General features: G+C 36.2%; 1 protein-coding gene across 4 annotated transcripts in view; it reads right to left on the bottom strand.

Annotated features, from left to right (window-relative positions):
• LOC131434762 (copper-transporting ATPase 1) overlaps positions 1–16,747 on the bottom strand; it is a 36,093-nt gene extending 19,346 nt beyond the window's left edge. Inside the window, exons 1-2 of one of the 4 annotated variants that reach the window (XM_058601846.1) lie at positions 16,347–16,747; positions 16,208–16,283 (exon numbers count right to left, since the gene is read on the bottom strand). In XM_058601846.1, the coding sequence (XP_058457829.1) occupies positions 16,208–16,283; positions 16,347–16,383 (113 nt within the window). In that variant the 5' untranslated portion in view covers positions 16,384–16,747. Of the gene's footprint in view, positions 1–7,313; positions 7,710–16,207; positions 16,284–16,346 lie in introns of those variants that run through there. The other 3 variants (XM_058601850.1, XM_058601844.1, XM_058601845.1) reach the window with 3 other exon arrangements.
• Between the last annotated feature and the right edge of the window lie 4,155 nt (positions 16,748–20,902).

Raw genomic sequence — 20,902 nt, 5'->3', positions numbered from 1 at the left:
CCGAAATCCAAATGAAAGCATCGATGACTGCTGCTTCCAACGATTGAAACGGGTTATCCTAGTTAAGTTGTTATAAGAGGTCTTCTTATCTAGGATGCCAGTTCGTTGATACTGCCTCCGGTAGATATTTCGAAGTCGGATGAGTTTCTTGGTGACACTGTCAATTTGAAAAGGGGAACTCGGCATATGTTGTACTGGAACCGTCCTATCACGAGAGACTGAATGAATGCTGGAAGGAAGATAGGGCCGCATCGATTTCCATCGAGAAATCTAGTGGCAAATCGATAATAATAAGTTGGTCGGCGATTTGTTGAAATAGAACCCAGTCAGTGCGACAATAGTTCCTCTGAGTTTAAATAGGCAATGTTTCTGGTGAAGATCCCAACCGACGACACGACCTGCCACTCGTCTATTAAAACTGTATCGCAAATCTGACTACCCCTCAGTAACTCGAAATGTCAAAACGAAATTGCTCGAAAATTGGTTAAAACTGGCAACTCGATTTGATAAATTATTGATTTCGAATAACAGATACCTTGGATACTGTTGTTCAAAGGCATGTTTATGTAGATAAACAAAACTAACTCCGAATCGATATACCAGTCGCGCATTTTACCACTGTACCTAAGAACAAGAGTCGGCCCTTAAAAGTTAAGTGAAGCGCTATGTTTTTGCGATACCGATATATATCATTTTATTTGCACTACCAGTAATTGTATGCACCGGAAATTTGATAGCATAGCAGTTACCAATCAACTACATCGGCATCTCACACCATCTTCATTAGAAACATTCAATAATGTATTGTAACTATTACATAGTTTTCATAGTATATTCAAATTATGCGACTAAGACTTTCCTATAAGTAGATCGTATCGTCAGTATTACTATTTTTTCACGCCATTGAGACAAACTTTTGTTTTATGACTTTTGCTAACCCTAGAATAGTTTTAGTATGACATCTGGATAATTCTTGTAAAATTCTCTTGAGAAGACTTGAAACGCCTCTTCAATAAAAATCTTCATGAATAACAATCAAGTTTTTTAGCATGATTTAGCAGAGAAATAACATAAATAAATGCATTTTTTCGTTACTGACTCAATGTATAAAGGATCTTTAAAAATAGCTTAAATTTAATAATGGTGTTTCAAATCGACATCACAGAACGCAGGAATTTCATTATCGTTCTTTTTCCATTGATTTAAACTTCTGTGAGCGTTCTTCTAGTGTTACGAAATAATATTTTTGGTCTTAATTGAATGCATAATAGACGACATAAACATCCTGCTCCACCTTTTTTTCGAGTTCTAGAAACAGTAATTTTACTTGATTATTAGCAAATATACATGATTGAAATTTCAGTTTCGTTTTGTGTTGCAACAGATTTGGAAATACATGACTGCATTTTGGTGGATACTGACAATGGATCGGGATACTTTTCCTATTTGTTTGTTTATTTCTATAATTGCGGTTTCTTGACAAATAACGCATAGCAACCAGAACAGTGTTGCCTAAAAATATTAATTTTATCATTATCAAGGGGTCGCTATATTTGTGGTAACTGACGGAAAATCACTCACAGACACATTTTATTCCAATTTTTCTTCGGAGTGCCTGGTCGTGTCGTCGTCCCAACGTCAATATTACTGGAAAGTGGTCGGAAGAAAGCTCGTTGAAGACAACCGGAGAGCTGTCTATGGCGATGTTGCTGATGAATATATCCAAAATTGAATGAGCTCCCGATCTGGAAAGTCGCGTTTTTTTTATCTGGAGCGAGGATGTTGTACTGTCCAGCTTCGTATTCTTCGGCAAGTACGAATCCATTTTGATTCTGTCTTTTGTTTCCGCACAGCTCATGCCGTGCGTTCAGGTCCCCAGCAATGATGAATTTGTTCTGTCGTCGAGTGAGCATAGTCAGATCTCACATCAATGATGCACACGTTCCATCTCGAAGATTGGTTTGTTTGGAGCAGTACGCTGCAATGATGATGATGGGTCCCATCGTCGTTGCAATCTCAATTCGTATGGCTTCTATAAGTTGCAATTTAAAGGCTGACAGAAGCCTGTGTTGAATGGATCGTTTAATGGCAATGGTAACTCCCCCTCCTCTGTTAGTTGTCCTGTCGAGCCCGTAATTCGAAATAAAATAGGAATTTCAGGTTTAAGCTGAATTTCAGTTAAAATAGCAATATCGGCTTTTTTGTCTTGAAGAAAGTCCGATAATTCAGCAGTTTTGCTCCTGAGTGAGCAAGCATTCCAATTTACTACAACCAACTCATTATATTGCATATTCGATGATGAATTTGCCTAAGATGTTGATTTGATCTAACCGCGTTCTTCAGTTTCGTAGTTTTGTTGTCATTGTTTCAAAAATGACGATCAGTTGTTCAGCAGACAATAAGTCACCAGAGTTTCCCCAGTTACCAGAATTTTTTCCCCGGCATCCGGAATGGCGTGCGAGTGGTACGTATGCAACTACGTAAGGCAATTCCATCATACATCATTTGTGGTCAAGGTGGGACACATCCGTGTAAAACGCTGATTACCTATGAAAATCAGCTGGTTACATGTCAGTTTTGTGAACAACCTGCACACTACGGTAAACCTTGCACTGAAACTGCGAAAAGAACATCTTCAACCAAAGACAAGGTCAACCGTTCAACAACGAAAACTAGTGAGCGTAGTACTCCTGTTTCTCCATCAAACCAACCAACAACTGCAACCAATGTACAACAAGGCGCTCCTACAGCAACTAGCAACGAGCTCAAGACTGCGAACAACAAGGAAAACGAAAAGAAGACGGAAATCAACAACAAAACCACCGATGCGGCAATGGAGGACGAGACGAGCCACGAACAAAGTGCCCCTCAACCCTCGCAGGAGGGAAATGGAAGCTCTTCTCCTCCTAGAAAAAGAGTGACAACGAGATCCACTTCAAAACATTGTTTATTTAAAAAATCGGCTAATTCGGCCACGTAAAGCTTGTACGCAAATAGGCCTGAATAAAAAACATCTTTTAAATAAAAAAAAAAAAAGTCACCAGAGTTATCCTTTGCTTGTGATTGATTATTGCCCCACCCAGGAGGGACTTTGGTATAAAGAATCTTTTTGTGATCCAGCGGCTGAATCTTTTGGATTGCTGTGAGGAAGTGGCGGCAAATTTGGTATATCCCTCTACAGTGGGAGCCGTAGGAAATTAATTTCATCCTCCTGTGGAACATTCTTGCGCGTTGATTGTTTACGGGGCGTCTGTTGTCGAATTTTTGTGAACTCAGCACGTTTAGAACACGATTTGCTAGTAGATGGATGGTCGCCATCACAATTCACACATTTTACAGCGATGTCATATAGTAGGCAATCGTTGGTATTGTGTGAATCGGCACATTTCCCGCACCGACTTTTCATGTGGCACTTTCTCGCTCCATTGCCGTAGTTCAAACAGTTCGTGCACTGTGTGACATCCCTATGTACCGGTTTATACTTTTGCCATTCGATGATTATATGGAATAACGATTTTATCGTTTCGGCAGTTGACTCATGGTGATGGAGCCCTTTCTGCAGATGAACCAGGTACAATTGATCTCGATACTTTTTGTCCGTGTTATGTCGTTTCATTTCAAACACCATCACAGGTTTTAAGTCCAGCCTCCGACAGTGCCGGCTTTAGTTCGGCTTCCATCATGTCGGGTGGTCCACCAAATACAACCTTCATAGGTTTGTTGCGGCAATATCGTGTGTGAAGTATTCCGCTTTTGTCTGCTTCAGGTACAATTCCACTGCTTTGTAGTGGTTCAAAGCCGAAACAATTATTTTGTAGCCTTCAGTACATAAACGGATTGTTGCCTGTAGTCCTTTGCTGATCAGCGCGTTGAAATCCGAGCGTAGAGTTGGTGGGAAGCTCAGATAGAAAGGCGGCATGTTTTCCTTTTCTGCAGTTCCTCTTCGACATCAACTGGCAGATTAGCGTATTGGTTGTTACTCAGCAAACGGTCGTTTACCTGTACATCACTTGGCTTTAGACGCTTAGCATCCTTTGGATCCTTCTCGGATCTATGGCGCGTTTTACCCATAGCTTGGGTAGATAGACAGTTGCGAATAAAAGATAAAACAAACTCGAAATAGGTCGTAATAGGTTATTCGTCTATCCACATCGAGTGTTAGATGACGAATACTACTGTTTCTATTGTTATAGATTCTAACTAGGGCTTATGTACCAAGTGTCATCTCATTAATAGAGTCACCGTGTTATTTTCACTCGACTTTCAATTAATAATGGTTTCCGTATATGAGATGACTAATGGAGCTGAGATAAAGCTTACTTCAGATAGAATTGGAACAAAGACAATTGCCTGTATTTCAGTTATTTATTAATGAATTCAAGATCTTTTTTTATACAAATGTAGCGTTTTCATCATATTTTTAAGAAAAAATACGGATAAAATTATTCGTCACGGTTTCGAAGGATTTCTTGAAATTTTCCTGTAACACGGCTCATTAGGCGGCGCACACCTTCTTATACTTGAACGACTTTGCTGTAATTCAGTAATTGCCACAACTGCAAATGCCCTGCCAAATCATAAATTTTCTTGCTAATTTGTCGGCAAAAACAAATTTAAATTTGGTTGGAACGTCCCCGTTGCCAAGTGAAATTTTTAACCTGGGATTTGCCCGAAGTCAGCCTTGACATAGGTTTCATCGTCCATCAGAAGACACCCGTCGAACTTGATCAGCACCTGGTCATATAGTTTCCGAGCACGATATTTGACCACACTGTTCTGTTTTAGTGTCCGATTTGGCTGTTTGCTAGCTCGATACGATTTGATTCCTTCTCGGAGTCGAGTTCTCCTCACGGTACTATGGGCAGCACCGAATTTTCTGGCCAAATCGCGGTCCGACAGATTAGGATTCTTCTTAATCGTCTTCAAAATCTTACCACGCACTTTCCGGTCGACAGTTCCACTCCGACGATTGGCTTGAGGCTTCCGAATCGTCGTCAATGTATCCTTATACCGTTTGATAACGCTCCATACGGTATTTCTGGCAATTTCAGCTGTTTAGCTAGCCTAGATGCAGACCACAAGGGATTTTCCAAATAACTGTGCAAAATTTTTTTCTCTTCTTTCGGCTTCCATGTTGATTGTTTACAGAGTACAATCGATATGCGGAATGCCAAAAGTCATACATAAAGCTAACAAAATTCCCGACACGTGGGGGCCAAGAACTTCCAAATCCGTCCACCAGGAGCGCCACAATATGAGCAAAAGTTTGTTTCAATTCTAAATGAAGCAAGCTTTAAGTAAAATTCAGCAAACCTGATAGACATGAAAAGGATGTTGTACACTGTCTATTTGGTGCTTAGAAACAATTGCACATAACAGTATTGAAAATCGGGTTTCGTTTTGCTCCTAAGCATCATGCTTTATCATGCAACGCTCAAAACTCCTACTACTGGAATAAGGGGAAAAGTCGCTCATACAAAAATATCTCCGTTGAAATTGGACTGATTTCAACAATCTATGGCTTGTTGGATAGCTATTACCGTGTGAAATTTAAGTCTCAAAACATATTTTGTTTACAAGGACAATTATGATATATATTATATTTATTCAAAAAGATGCGTTTTTCAGATATGTTAATTTATGGATATCTTGATGAATTCTATACGAATTTCGAAATTAAATGGTATTGTCAAACCTTAAAATGGCATATGAAAGTCCATTGTTTGAACTATCTATCTCTGATATAATGAAATTTGTGAGCAGTACAAACCTGCACATAGTCAATGCAGGAAATCGTCCAACTTTTGCGAGATCTGGAAGAGAGGAGGTTTTGAACGTAACTCTCTGCTCTGATAGAATTGCGCACGAGTTGGTAAATTACCTCGAACCTTCGTTATCTGATCATAAGTACATCTTCTTTGATCATTCAAACGTTAAATTTGATATTATCACATATTGTAATCCCAAATCTTCAAACTGGGACCTCTATTAAGAGGGCTTGGCGACTAAATTTTACGGGTACCAACCAACAATTGTAACCCCAATTGATTTGGAAAATGTTGTCAACGAGACAAACTCACTCATAGTTGCATACTTCCGGGGAAATTTCTCTATTACAAAGATTATCCAAGCATTTTTCTATTTTAGTAATATTCAGAGTGCATTTATTGATGAACAAATTGATGTATCGTTTTTTGTAATCGACCTTTGAAAAATCTGAAAAAATACTCTGACAAACGCTTTCAAACATAACGTATTAGATTTTCAAAATCGTAAAAAAATGCCAAGATCTGTGTACTAACATATCTGAAAAACTCATTTTTAAAATACAAAATTTGTGCCCTATGCATAGGTTAACCTCTAAATGTACAGAGAATTTGTTTCGCACAGAAGTGAAAAACATTGTTTAAAGTTAAGATTTATTTGTGTGCCCCTAACTAATTGAATGACTTTTTTTTGCTCGGTTGGTCCCGTAAAGGGCTCCTAAGACCGGGGACACGTGCCCCACTGCCCCTTTAAAAAACGGCCTTGGTATACAGACTGTTATTTAATCATCATCCGTATAGTTTCATAAGTCTTTTAACTTTGATATACTGGCGATGACTGAAAATAACAGTCGAAATATGTATCTGTAATATAAGGGTTGTCAAATTCAGCGAAAGTGTAATCAGATGACAGAGAAATAGAAGAATAAAATGGCAAATAAAAATTTCCTAGTTTTCCTTTAGAGTGCATTGTTTACATTTACCAAAGACATCATATTATCAAGATATCCAGTTCTCACATTTCACGAATAAATGGCCAGCAACATACTTTTTTGCGAGCATAATGTCCTCAGGTGAGTCCACATTGAATGAAAGTTAATGAAACTACACTTATAAAGATAAACCGATTAATAAGATTTAGCCACAGGTATGTATAAGTTGAATCCTATATTGTACTTCTGAATCTTCAGCTTGTACAATGTTAGATTGAGATTGTATGAAACGCTGCTCGCGAATAATGTTTCAATAAGAAACATTCATGCATCACAGCAACAAGAAACTACGCCGACCAGAAGGTAAACTGGTTATTGCTTTGCCGGAAAACAGATCAGTTAGATTTACCATCATTAATAATGAAATATTGAAAGGTTCAAAGAATCAGACTACTGAATCGTGCGATTTGTGCCAGACGCAGTTCTGACCAATGGAAAGGCCCAAGGTCATGTACAACGAACAGAGTGTATCAACCGTTCAAATTGTTCGCTATATTACGGCTTTTGATGATTTCTAACGATAAAACTAGCAGCAATATTAAATGGATTTGTTCACCTGTTATCCATGTCGTCCTGAAGCAGGGCATAGTGATATCCATTGGTTTTGCTAGTCTCGTTGCACCTGTTCGTTCCAATCTGACTACCTGTTTTTCCACTAAGGAAATTCATTTCGTTATAGTAATAATTTCTGTACTCAAAAAATTATTTCGTTTGACATTTTATGAGTTTACATTTGTCACATATTCCCTCACACAAACATTAACACTGTTGATGATACTCCGAATCACGAATGACAGTTAAGTAAATATTCACTTTTTATAAATGGTTCGATTTCGATCCGATCGAAACGAATCTACACAGAAAGGCTTCCTACTACAATCAACATTCAAACGCTAGTACGATTAACAGAACACTGACCAAAGATTGTAGGCTCGACTGTTGCTGCTTGAGAATAGTAAGTACTAAAAACGTGTTTGCTCGCTCTAATCTCACGAAAAATACCAAGAAATGATTTTATTCGTCGTAGTGCAAGCTTGAAATTATTTGCTTAGTGTATTCAGCGATAAAAATCCACAACAAATCCATGCGTATTATATCATATGAAGATAGGTAATAGGACTATTATACCAAGAGTCATCTCACTAGTAGAGTCGCCATATTATTTTGTCGTTTACTCAACTTGCAATCAACCAATTGTGAAAAAATCATATACAACATCTTTGCTTTGGGTCTAAGAAGCAATACCGCTCAAAGAATAGTTCGAAAATTGTTCAATACTGCTGTTATAACGATGCAAAAATTTGAAGTGAATGCACCTATTTTCCTCTTTCCTGAAAGACAACCTATCGAACAGAGACAGCAGATCCCACTCTAACTAATGGTCTTTGTATAACTTTTACTAATGTTATTTCGTATACTAATGGTTTACGTTCACTGGAGCTGAGATGATTACTGGAATCGTTACACTATTCACACACGGAAAGACCGAAATTAGCATTTTGGCGAAAAAATTAGTTGATTTTCTGATTTTGGTTAGTTATTTTTTGAGACAACTAAAAAAATCTTACTTTTGCTAATTAAGATTTTTTAATTCTAGTTCCCTTAATAATAATAAAATATTTGTTGAAATGGCTATTTTGTCGTGAATACGACTTACTTTACTATGGGCGCCATTTTAAAATTTACCCTCTGAGAGAGTGATAAGTTTTTGATCGTGAATATCTCTTATTGTATCTAACGAATCAACATAATTTTTTGTACATGCCATCGGAAATATGATCACAATTCTATGATAAAATTTTCAGTTGTGTGACACAATCTCAAATAATTCAAAATTAAACTTTTTTGAAATGTTTGGTATAAACGAGTATCAAAGAGGATAATTTATAAGACACGTTTGCCTTTCACGTATTTTTAAAGCTCATAGCTCAGTGATCTGTGAAAGGATTTATAAAATCTAACTACCAATAGAGTCGAAATTTTTCAACTTAAATGTGTATAGCAACAGCATTGAAGTATTTCAATAGTACACTATTGAAAACCCTGTTTCAATTAACCCACCAGCATTGTCAACACCAGCCAATCAGAACGCGTTCTGAGGAAGAGAACAAAATATCTGCTGCTGTACTACAAATCGTTCGAGAAAAATGTTCCGAACAGTGCTTAATATCGTGGTGACTTCCACAATTTGGTGATTCTGAAAGGCAAGAATGAATCCCGTACAGCATCCTGATAATTTCTTTCAATGAAATGCAAATCCAAAATGAAATAATCGACATTAAAATTCTATATGCTGCTATTTCTATACCGCCCATTAGTTAAAAAGCTACAAACGAAATCACGTAAAAAGAACAAAAATTGGATCAGTTTGCATTCTATCGCCACTGCGAGCAGATGTATTGTGTGTCGTTTGCAAAGCTAGTTTCGCTTCCGACAAAAGCGATTACGTCACAGCTGCTATTCGTTTGCATTCGTGAAAAAACAACGACAAGAGGACAACGTTGGGGAACATCACACAAAATCAGCCGTTCTAATGGCTCTAAAAGTTTTCTAAAGAACTATTAGGATTTATTCTTCACGAATCGAAGGTAAATATCCTCAGTTTAGTGCAAATATAGAACAGTTTGATTAGAGTTGTGCACTTTTCGCTGTGTGAAATTTACAGTGCATCAAGATCAAGTGAAGTCTTCTTTGTTTTTGCGAAAAATGTGAAGAAGGAGAAGGCTTGCATAATTCATACAATTGATCAACTAATCGATTTATTCGGAAGTGTTAAGGAACATGTCAGTTGTTTTCGTATTCACGACATCCAGTTATGTCTCTGACATTATCCACCCGCCTTTTTGCCTTTCTCTATAGAAAGGTATTAGAATTGCTGGGAAAACCGACTTTCGAACGGAGCATCGGAGACCCATAGTGTTATATACCATTCGACTCAGTTCGACGAGATCGGAAAATGTCTGTGTGTGTGTATGTGTGTGCACTTTTCGAAGATATTTGAACGCGCTCAATTTTCTCAGAGATGGCTGAACCGATTGGAACAAACTTGGGCTCGTTTGAAAGCTACTGTCGGGCCATTGATCAAGTTCGAAGATCAAATGGCTGTGACTTTTGGTTCCGGAGATATGATTGTATAAGTGACGTAACCGACAAAAAGCGTTGTATTTGAACGCGCTCAATTTTCTCAGAGATGGCTGAACCGATTTTAACAAACTTGGGCTCGTTTGAAAGCAACTGTCGAATCATTGATTAAGTTCGAAAATCAAATGGCTGTGACTTTTGGTACCAGATATATGATGGTATATGTGACGTAACCGACAAAATACGTTGATTTTTACCGCTCTTATGTATATAAGGGTGCCAAAATTTTGGGATCACCTCTATTTTCGTTAAGCTCTAGTGCTCAAAAGTTCAAGCACCTCTAAAAAAGCCTTCATGCAAAATTTGAGCTAAATCGGACATGCGTAAGGGGTGCTGCCCGGTGTTAAAAGTTTGACAATTTTCGATCTTGAAAAGCACCATAGGGGGGAGTACATGAAATTTCGAAAATCGAAAATTTTTTTTGATGCCAAAACTCTTAAAACTGCATAAAACATCGAAATTTAGTATCATTTAAAAAAAAGTCCCAAAAAGTCGATTTTTTCAAAAAATTTTTTTTCGAGATGACACTAAATCTTGACGTTTCATGCAATTCTAAGCCTTTTGGCATCAACAATTTTTTTTCGATTTCGAAAATTTCATGTACTCCCCCCTATGGTGATTTTTCAAGATATATGAAAATTCCACTAAGTGGACTAAGAAGGGTTTTGCCTTTCTCTATAGAAAGGTATTAGAATTGCTGGAAAAACCGACTTTCGAACGGAGCCTCGGAGACCCATAGTGTTATATACCATTCGACTCAGTTCGACGAGATCGGAAAATGTCGATGTGTGTGTGTGTGTGTGTGTGTGCACTTTTAGAAGATATTTGAACGCGTTCAATTTTCTCAGAGATGGCTGAACCGATTTTAACAAACTTGGGCTCGTTTGAAAGCTACTGTCGGGCCATTGATCAAGTTCGAAGATCAAATGGCTGTGACTTTTGGTTTCAGAGATATGATTGTATATGTGACGTAACCGACAAAAAGCGTTGAATTTGAACCATAGGGGGGAGTACATGAAATTTTCAAAATCGAAATTTTTTTTTGATGCCATGAACTTTTATGAAAAAAAAGAAAGGCATTATCCCACCACTAGGTGGATTAAGAAGGGTTTTTTAGTTGAATTCACTAATTAAACGTGCTGTCATTTATTAGCTAAGGCACACTTCATATCCATTCAACTAATTTTTTTGTTGAATTAGAGAAATAAAACGTTGTTTTCAACCAACATAAATTGTTGAATTGGTTTCTGCAATTTGCAGCTATATGGCGCTCTGTCACCGAAAAAACGTTAACACCGTAATGACTACTAACCACTAGATGGCACACTACTACCGAAAAAAATTTCAGTCGCGGTTATCTTTTCTATATTGACAGGTATAAATACGATGTTGTATTGGAGAAAAAGACATAAGCGAAACATAAATTTTACTTCTAAATCGCTGTTTTCTTCATTCGACTTCGCGAAATCGATTTTTTCACTGAAAACTTTGAGTACTCGGAAAACAAAAACCGAATACAAGTAGCACACCCGACGGTGTAGCCCGGAATGTTAGAAGATGCAAAAAACATCATTTGACGTGTACAATTAGAGTGCAACATTCGAAACTCACTTCACTGTTTCGCGTAAAAACATTATTACCCACAATTGCTCCAAATACGCACAAATTCTTAATAAGTACACTTTTCACTGACAGTTTATGTCATTTTTACATATCGGTTTAGAAATTTATATATGGATATATCGTAACACATGCGAAAAATATCTAAACAATTTGCAAGCAGTTCCACAAGACTGTATTTTTTAGCTTTTTAATGGATTGTTTTGCTTTGACACTTCTCATGAGTTTTTGGCTAATAAACTTGTTAATAAAACCAATTTCATTTTTGTTTTCTTTGTGCTGTCCTTCAGCAATGACGGTGATAGATAAATAGAATCAAATTTTCTGATTTTAATAACGAAATTAGTTGTCAATGAGAATTGCGTGTTGGATTGAAATTGCTGGTTTGTGTCCAGAATATTCGCCAACTAAAAACATTCTCTAAAAATAAGAGTTTTTTTCAGCACAGTAAATTCTAAATTTTAACTAATTTTATAGTTATTTTAGAAATTTTGTTGTTAAAATCAAGTAGTTCAAAAACAGTAATACGAATTCGGCGCAGAGCTAATTTCGGTCGTTCCGTACAAATTAGAGAATTATTCTAATAATTCCAATTGTTGTAAGTTCGGTACGAGTATGTATGTAACAGTAGTTACTGAGAAGAAACAGTGTCTGTTTGCAACAAGTTTTCAATGTTTCCTAAACAAAATTTCTTTCGCATGATTTGAGTCGCATGCATCGAAGAAGTAACATTGATAGCACTGTGAGAATAGATGCAATGGCGCGAGATTTTTGAGCAGAATATGAATATTCAGATTCAGATCTTGTTAGCTTACTTTATGTGTGTTCTTTCTAACTTCCAGATAAAACAATTGATTTCTTTGAAACGGCCACTCATAGTATTTTCAATTTCTTTTCAACTTATTAAACATGTGAGAACTAATTCAAAAAACAGTTTTAACCCACCTAGTGGTGTAATGATGCCTTTCTCATAGTACTTTTCTGTGATGAAATTTTTTTTTCGATCTTGAGTAAAATAAGAAACTTTTCTTTGGATATAAACTAACATAACCTTTTCGATTTGTTTTTGTCAAGCTAATAAGAATTTTTCATTATTTTTTATCGTCCAACTAAATGATTGCACACTTTACGCTATAGTACTTGAACCGGAAGTAGGACCCGGATGAAATTAAACAACAGGCTATGAGACTATAAGAACTTTCGTTTGAGCCTGTTTGTGAAAAACGATTAAATCATCTCTGAGAAAATAGAGTGAATCTTCTTCTAAACTTTTTGACCACTATTTCCGATACTTCTGGAACCGGGAACTTGGAACCAGTATAGCCGAAGTCGTTTCAGTGAGTGAAGTCGTTTCAGTGAGTGAGTTCTTTTGAACCGTTCGCGAACGAATTGCCCATCTCTAGTGCATATCACCCTGTAATTCCGGAACCGAAAGTCGGATCCAAATGAAACTCAGGTACTTTCTATGGGACCTTAAGACCCTTTCATTTGAATTTTAGTTTGTGAAAATCCGTTAAGCCATCGCTGAGAAAATTGAATGACATTAATTTGAGTGACACATACATACATACATACACACACAGACATTTTGTGATGTCGACACAGCGATTGCATTGCCTTTCTATATGAGAAAAGCAAAAAATTGTTAAATCGAAATCACTGCCGAAGAAGATCGCTTGTAATCTTTCCCAATGAAGATCACCACTGATCTGATCTTTTTATGATCATCATCAATGATCTTTAAATCCCATCGATTAAAATCGTTACTGATCTTTCGTCACACGAAATCGGTAGTTTTTAGCTAAAATGATTCTTGATTCATATAAGATCAATCAATGGATTTGAGCATTATGAAAGAAAATCACACTAGTATTCATTTTATAGGCACCAAAGACTTTGTTTTACTTTCAGCTACTTGATGCTGCTGATGCATTATTTTGATTAAACCCAACAAAATGCTACTTGACATAAATTTAATTTATAGAAGTAACAGGCGCAGCGATGGAATGACACGTTTGAATTGACGTAGCAGAACCTGCACTCTTGTTACTAATATTTAAGGTAAATAGGGTGAATTAGAGCTGCATAACATACTTTATGATTGATCATATTTTTCTTATCATTGTAATGATTATTAACCACAGCATATATGTTAATATTATTTACTGTTTTTGATGATATTACTTCGCGAACACAGTATTGCTGAATATCTTTGCTACGTCACTAACCATCTATACTGCAGAAAAAATAGTTCGAAAATTGTTCAATACTGCTGTTATAGCGACACAAAAACTCGAAGCGAAGCGAGACAGCAGATCTCACTCTAACTAATGGTTTTCGTATATGAGATGACTAATGGAGTTGAGATAAATGGGGGTACCGTTGCTTTACTTCTATCTGTATTATTGGTCGAATGTTGGTCCTGAGCTGAAACGGTGGCCTTTATTACCTTTATTGCTCGCATGTTCAGTCTATATTCCATCTCAATCCACAGTATTCCATGGTACACAAACCACCAATAAACTTGATTTATCATTCATCTGTTGTCATCGCGTAACACCCAAATGGGATGCGTTCACTTCACTTAATTTCCACTTCATACTGAAGTTGAAACACATATTTATATTAAATTGTGATGGATTGTATCTGATGATGTATGCAATACCGTCAAGCCCACCAACCATGGAAAGGATTCTCAATAAATAAGAATTTAAAATAATAATTTACCAGAATTTAGTGTACATGGATTACTTTTGAGTATTTGAAACGTAGGGTAATTTCATAGATTTATTTTCATGTCTTTACCAACACAAGACGAAATCAAGAAGAATTAAAAATTTAAGAATATAAATAAAATTGAGTTTAAAATTGAACTGCCGATCAAGAAAATCAACTAGCATCAAGAAGTTCAATTTTAACTGCTATCCACTGATGAGTCAATCGAAACATAAACTTATTAAGTTTTACTAGTTCATGTGAAAACAAGTTATTTTCATGCTATGAAAAGAGTTAGTTATTTCAGTAATACATGGCAACGTAACGACAACTTATATTGAATTGATCTCCAATATGTCGCTAGTCACCAGTCAAAACTGCGCTTTTTTATTGATGTTAGTAGCAATTACAATTTTTTTTTTTGCAAACTAGGTACAAATAAGCTGTAACAAAACTTGTTGCTTTTGTAAATATAGAAATCGCAAACCATAAAGTATATACAATATAGTTTTGTTACCCATCGAACGAAAAATGGTTGCTTAACAGAATTTGCCTACTTTTAAAAAAAACCATCGCATTTCCTACACTTCGTAGTTCTTTCGGTGATTAGATCCCTAATTAGATACCTACACCATTAACAAAGTGCTAATCATATGATATAATATGTACTCGAGCTCCAGAATCAAATATTACATCACAATTATTTCAAAATATTTCATCTATTACATTAAATGATTGAGATTTTCGACATATCAATGAAATTTGAAAAATCTCATAACCTCTCTGAACTTCACCCGGATGTAACTTTCGGTTACGGAATTACCAAAAATATGAAATAATCGGTACTCTGTACTCTGTCTTCCTTATGATTACTGTTTACGCGTTAGCCGGCGTTATAAATTGATGAAATAATAAGTGATGTATCGGCAGAATGATATTTGAATAATCGATTTTGCTAAGTATTTAACTAGTAAATAATAGTTTTACGTTTTTTCTATGTAGCACGCATTGTCTGCATAAAAAACTTCAGTCTTGTTCAAGCAATTTTTAAAAAATGTATTTTTTGGTAAACAATGTATTGTATTGTATTGTATATTTCGTTGATCTCAGAAGTTGTGTAATTTTTAGGTGATACGAACGTCATGAGAGTATTAACTTCGTATAACTCAAAAAGTGAACATCCGATCTCAAAACCATTCAATAGTGTTCAGGGTGACGGGGACACTTTTAACTTGTTACGCGTTTTATCATTATTGGTCCAGTCATCTCTGAGATCTCGACCTCTTTGTTGACAACACACAAACAGACACACACAAACACGGACATTTGCTCAGTTCGTCGAACTGAATCGTTTGGTATATGACACTCGGCCTTCGGACCTCGGAAAAGTTGGTTTTTCATCCATGTTTACATCACATACGATTGAACGTATTGTCTGTATTCGTGAATTAGAAAAGGCCAACTGTGAGAGCTATTGAATGTTTTATTTGTTTCGTTTACGTAAATATAACATAGAGCGCGATGCGATAAATCTCTCGTATAAATTGCGGAGCGTCGGAATATCGTTTTATTTTAGGTTCTTCCGCAATATATGTAAGAATACTCTTTGCACTAAATATGTTAACAGGCCTAGGTTATCTACAGGTCTACGAGGGAGGGCGCGGGAGTAAATAAGTTCCAAATTTTGGTCTACTCGGTTTATGAACGGTCCATTATTTAGTCATGCTTTATAACCATTGATTCTGTAAAAAAATAAGCAATTCAAGTGTATGGAAACCATAAATTTGCAACCGGTAAAAAAGTTCAACTAGGTTCTACGCCTTGAATTAAAATATAAAGGAGCAATAAACTGATTATGTTTTTCACATTATCGTGTGAATCTGCTTATTCTTGACAAATTGTTGCAATCACTTCATGGAGAGCAAACTCGAAAATCACTACTACTCTTTGAAGCATTTTTCTCATATTACTTACATTGATTTGTACAATCTTTCAGTGCTATCAGGATTCTTAGTTTTGTTTTTATCGGTAGGGCTTTCATTGTCGACATCTAAAAATGAAAATTAAATAATGAGATCATTCTGTACGGTTCCATCTTAATCTAAAAATATACCTGTCCCCGAAAACTTCGGAGTTGATTTCGACTCCATTAATGAAACCTTCCTTTGTTTGGTCTAATTAGAACTATCAACTCTTGCTTTCAGCTGTGTTCGCTTAGTAAATAAGTATATTAAACAATGTTATCTCAGCAAGTAAACGCCCGCACATTTACATATGGTCTTGTTTCATTCGTTGTTTGTGGCAAATGAGGTACTTTATTCTTACTTGCTACCATCAATATCGTTCTGAATTTTCGCAAAATTAAAAAAACAACAATTTAAGACATCTTCCGATCCAACAAACCGACGACACACTCGCACCAAGAGGATTTATTAATGAATGAAAATTAACTTTCCGAGATAATTCTCCTTTCATTGTGATTTTTATTTTGTTATTACTTGCGTCAACTCAGGCACTAAAATTCCAGCCACCAAAATTTGCGCCACCTACATTGTCATTTCTAAGTGTCACCGTCCTACACTCAGAAAAATCCACACTTCAATGCTACGTGAAAACGTATGTGATACGCATGGCTGCCAGATGGCTGACTAAACGCTGCCAGATGGAAAAATATGGCTGGCAGACATTCTGGTGACCGACCGCTGCTAGATATACAACTCAAACGATACAACCGTATCCACCAGGATTTTTCCACATTGAAATCTTTGACATCCATAGAACTTTTCTTGTAATATTTATGTGAAATATAAACATCTAGAATATTTCGCAGAATTCGGTAATTTTTTACCGAATTTTCAACAGCTGAACCTTCGTTAATCAGTTCGGTAATTAAATTGATTACCGATCGTTCGGTAATTGCTGAGCTGTCAAACAACTACCGTTAACTGTAAACCAATTGGAACTAACTGATTGTTCGATAATTTTTTGTTTCATGGTTTTCCTTTGGTTAAAATTCTGGATTTTCGGATTTCAAACAACAACACAAATTCACAAAAACGAATAAAGAAAATTCCAACCTGTTGTGGTTATGGTTTTATTCCACAAAAAAGGGTCAAATGTTCCGGCTGACCGGAATTATGAACGCCTTCCAAAACACTGCACAATCCGTTGACTCCACCAGAAATTACCCTCGAACGACTTGTGTAGGCAGCAAGTGGACAAGTGATACAAAATTATTTTCTGCCTATAAGTAAACAAAAAGCTTTTAGTTGTTCTATTGTTTTAAACATTTTTGCACCTGTGCCTCAATCCATTCGATGCATTCTTCAAGATTTTCTTCGTTTGGTTAATAAAAAGACACTAAAAACTGTTTGACAGTTAGTTTCATGACAATCAGTTTTCACAGAATTTCGGTCATTGGAAGATAATTTTACCATACGGACAGTATGGTTTTTACCGTACTCGGCGACTATTCAGATTTACCGTATGAATTGTATATCTATTTACAAAATTCTGTAATGAAAATTTACGTAAGACTGATCGTTTGGTAAAAAATTGCATAATTATTGTAAAAGAAAACTCACGTACCGAAAAATCGGTCATTTTTATAGATTACCCAAATTTCTCGTCAAAAATATTACCGAACAAAGGAATTAAATCTTAGTGTGTAAATAGCACATAATGAACTCATGAACTCTTACTCCACATTTTCATCACGTAATAACTACGTCACTTTCTTCGTAGATTCTATAGAATAATTTTGCGAAATTTATACAAAGTTCATTTGAATTGTACGGAGCTTTAGCAGTGTGCCTTTAAATATATTATTATGGAATAAAAAAAAAATGAATTGTACTGTGAAATTTATTTCATGTGAACTTACTTTTTATCTTAATTTTACTTAATAGTCAAATTATTTTCATGTATTTGTTACTATAAAGTCCTATATTGAATCTTAATAATGTATATTGGTACTAAAAACTAATAGATTACATAGTCTGTGGGACATAACATTGCTATAAATTTTGTTGGCACGCAGATATTTTGAAAATTTTACTTTTAAGGTAGCGCTTCGCCGTGGTCACGGGAGTTCGCTGCCTATCCCGGGGTTTCACGCACTTTACCCAAAATTGTGAGAAAACGGGGAAGAAAACGGAAATTCCAAGAACATACGATTCTAGATAATTAATTTTTCTATCTATTCGTATATAAATTGTGCCTGATAAACATTTTTATCGAAAGATTTCGTGCGAGTTTTAAATATAAATGAGTTTTTCCTTATTCTTTCGCACGCACACAATGTCAACGCATGCATTGGGGTGTGCAAAATGCTACATGCGGTAGACGCTAACAACATTTCTTTTGTTTTCGTTGTCCGTTCTTTCTGAGTAAACGTTGAATGTAGATGAGTAGAAAATGTAAGTAAGTGTTACTACTTTGTAAAATTATTTCTATTCATGTTTCAGTAGAACCAGAAATCAGTAAAGATTTTCATCGCTACTAGCTTTGACGCTTTGTTGAAAACGTAGCACATCCCTACATATGCGAGTTGTTTATAGCGAGAAAAGGAAAAAAGAAAACCAAATTTTAACAAAACTCGCACGAAATCTCGCGAAAGAAAAGCTTTCTAACTGATATTTTTCGCCAAATGTATAGTAAAATCATTTACCTACAATCGTATGTTTTTCGTGAATCGGGTTAGTATTTTAGAAATTTGCAATTTAGGGTGAAATTTCGGCGACAAAGCAAGAGGAAGCAGTGAGATGTCTTGCTTCGACCTGACCACGGCGAAGCGCTACCTTAAGGGCTGAGGGCAGTGTGTTTTAGGGCGTTTTAGAGGGCTATTTTTACGCTTTAAATCTGATTTTCTCAGAAACGGTGACGAATATCAAAAACCCAACTGACAATCTCTTAGTAAATTAGTTTATATTATTCTGTGAAAATTTCAGAATGATTCATTGACATTAGCGGTCGGGAAAGTCATTTTTCTGAAGGAAGAATTGCATAGCTAAAAATGCCGTCTTTCAACTTGTTCATTGAATATCTCGCCTTCAAAAGCATGGATCAAAAATCTATCCTGACAATGTCTAGATAATTCAATTTAGATTCGATTAGTGCATAAAACATATATGTTGTCGCGATAAAAATGAAGTGAATGTTATTTTTGTGATGGTAAGTCGATTTCTACAGACGCACCATTTTTTCTGCTCTTGTTTCCTAGTACCGTAACGAAGCATGAGAGAGAAATAAAATCGGCTCAGAGTGGCTGCCAAACAAGCGGTAGCTTTATTGGGTTTTATGTGATGTAGTCAAACTTGTAACGGAAAACATCAAAACTTTCTTGGCCATTAGGCCACATCGAGAGTCATTTTGCACATTTGAGAGAGAGCATGAAGAAAAATCTAATACGCAGAGCGAGCCACGTGGTTATACGCGACCTACTGGCCTCAGCCCTTAAATGACATAAATTCGTTTCTGTTGAATCACTGGTGAAAATATCAGAAACATAGAATGCATTGTTCTAAATGTTATGATCTGATGCTATCTCTGGAGCAGCTAAACTTAAGCAAACATTGTTCCCTTTAAGCATTCAGCTGGAACTAGTAGTTCAAGATGTGATTGTTGTGCTGGAACACAATCTAGAGGTTTTGCCTTTTGAAATTCGCTGTAGAAAAAAACAAAATTGAATTGTGTTTCGTATTTTTGGTGCACAGAATTCGCGTAATGACAATTGGTCATGCAAATAAGCTGTTGAGGATTGGGTTCGTAGAGCCATTTAGGCTGTGAACCATTTCGCGGTTAATTTTATCTTTTGGTTGAAATATGACACTTGAGTGGTTATTTTGTGTCGAGTAGTTAAATTTAACTAAAACTGCGACCCATTTCAAAATTTGACGGACGGAAAGTTATTTGGGTTTATTTTCCACTGTTAATGATTTCGACTAACGAAATAATATTAGAATTTTCATTGCAAGCCTTTTTTCAATGTCGGTAAATAACTCTCGAGCACCCGCTTGTGAGGAATTCTGGCAACCGTCAGAAGGCTGGCTGCATTCCGGCTGCTGTCAAAATTGTCCAGGTGAAGTTGCGTCATTATCTCGCCGTATCCCGCTTGTGAGGAATTCTGGCAACCGTCAGAAGGCTGGCTGCCTTTCGGCTGCTGTCAAAATTGTCTAGGCGAAATTGCGTCATTATCTCGCCATATGTGTCTTGTTTATTTTTCTTTTTTTTAATTCGACTTCATTCGATATTCATCAACCCCGCATGTGCATACAAAAAACGAATCTTGAGACGAGTTAAATGAGATTGAAATATGGGTATGTTTGGTAGTGAGAAAACACTGTTATTGGCAACAAACTTTTTCCATAATTATTATTATGAAGGGTAATAATTTATTGCCTTTAATATGTACTTTTTAATGAAAAAATGAAACCAAGACGCTAAAAATGTAGAACCGATTCAAAACGGTTCTACCAATCTTGTATGGCAAGAATCTGACAGAAACAGAACCGTTAATAACCGCTAGGCGAAATTCTCTGCCGGTAACGGTTGTTGCATTGTTGCCAGACTTTTGCCGGAGTTCTGGCAGAATTCCGGCAAAAATGGCTGGCAGACATAGCCAGCCGTCTGGGGGGAAATCTGCCCGCCGCGTACAAATGGGATGTGTCT

This window comes from Malaya genurostris, chromosome 3, assembly GCF_030247185.1.
Source record: "Malaya genurostris strain Urasoe2022 chromosome 3, Malgen_1.1, whole genome shotgun sequence".
Classification (NCBI taxonomy): Eukaryota; Metazoa; Arthropoda; class Insecta; order Diptera; family Culicidae; genus Malaya; species Malaya genurostris.
The sequence above is the reverse complement of the archived record's forward strand: the minus strand, read 5'-3'. Positions and strand labels throughout refer to the sequence as shown.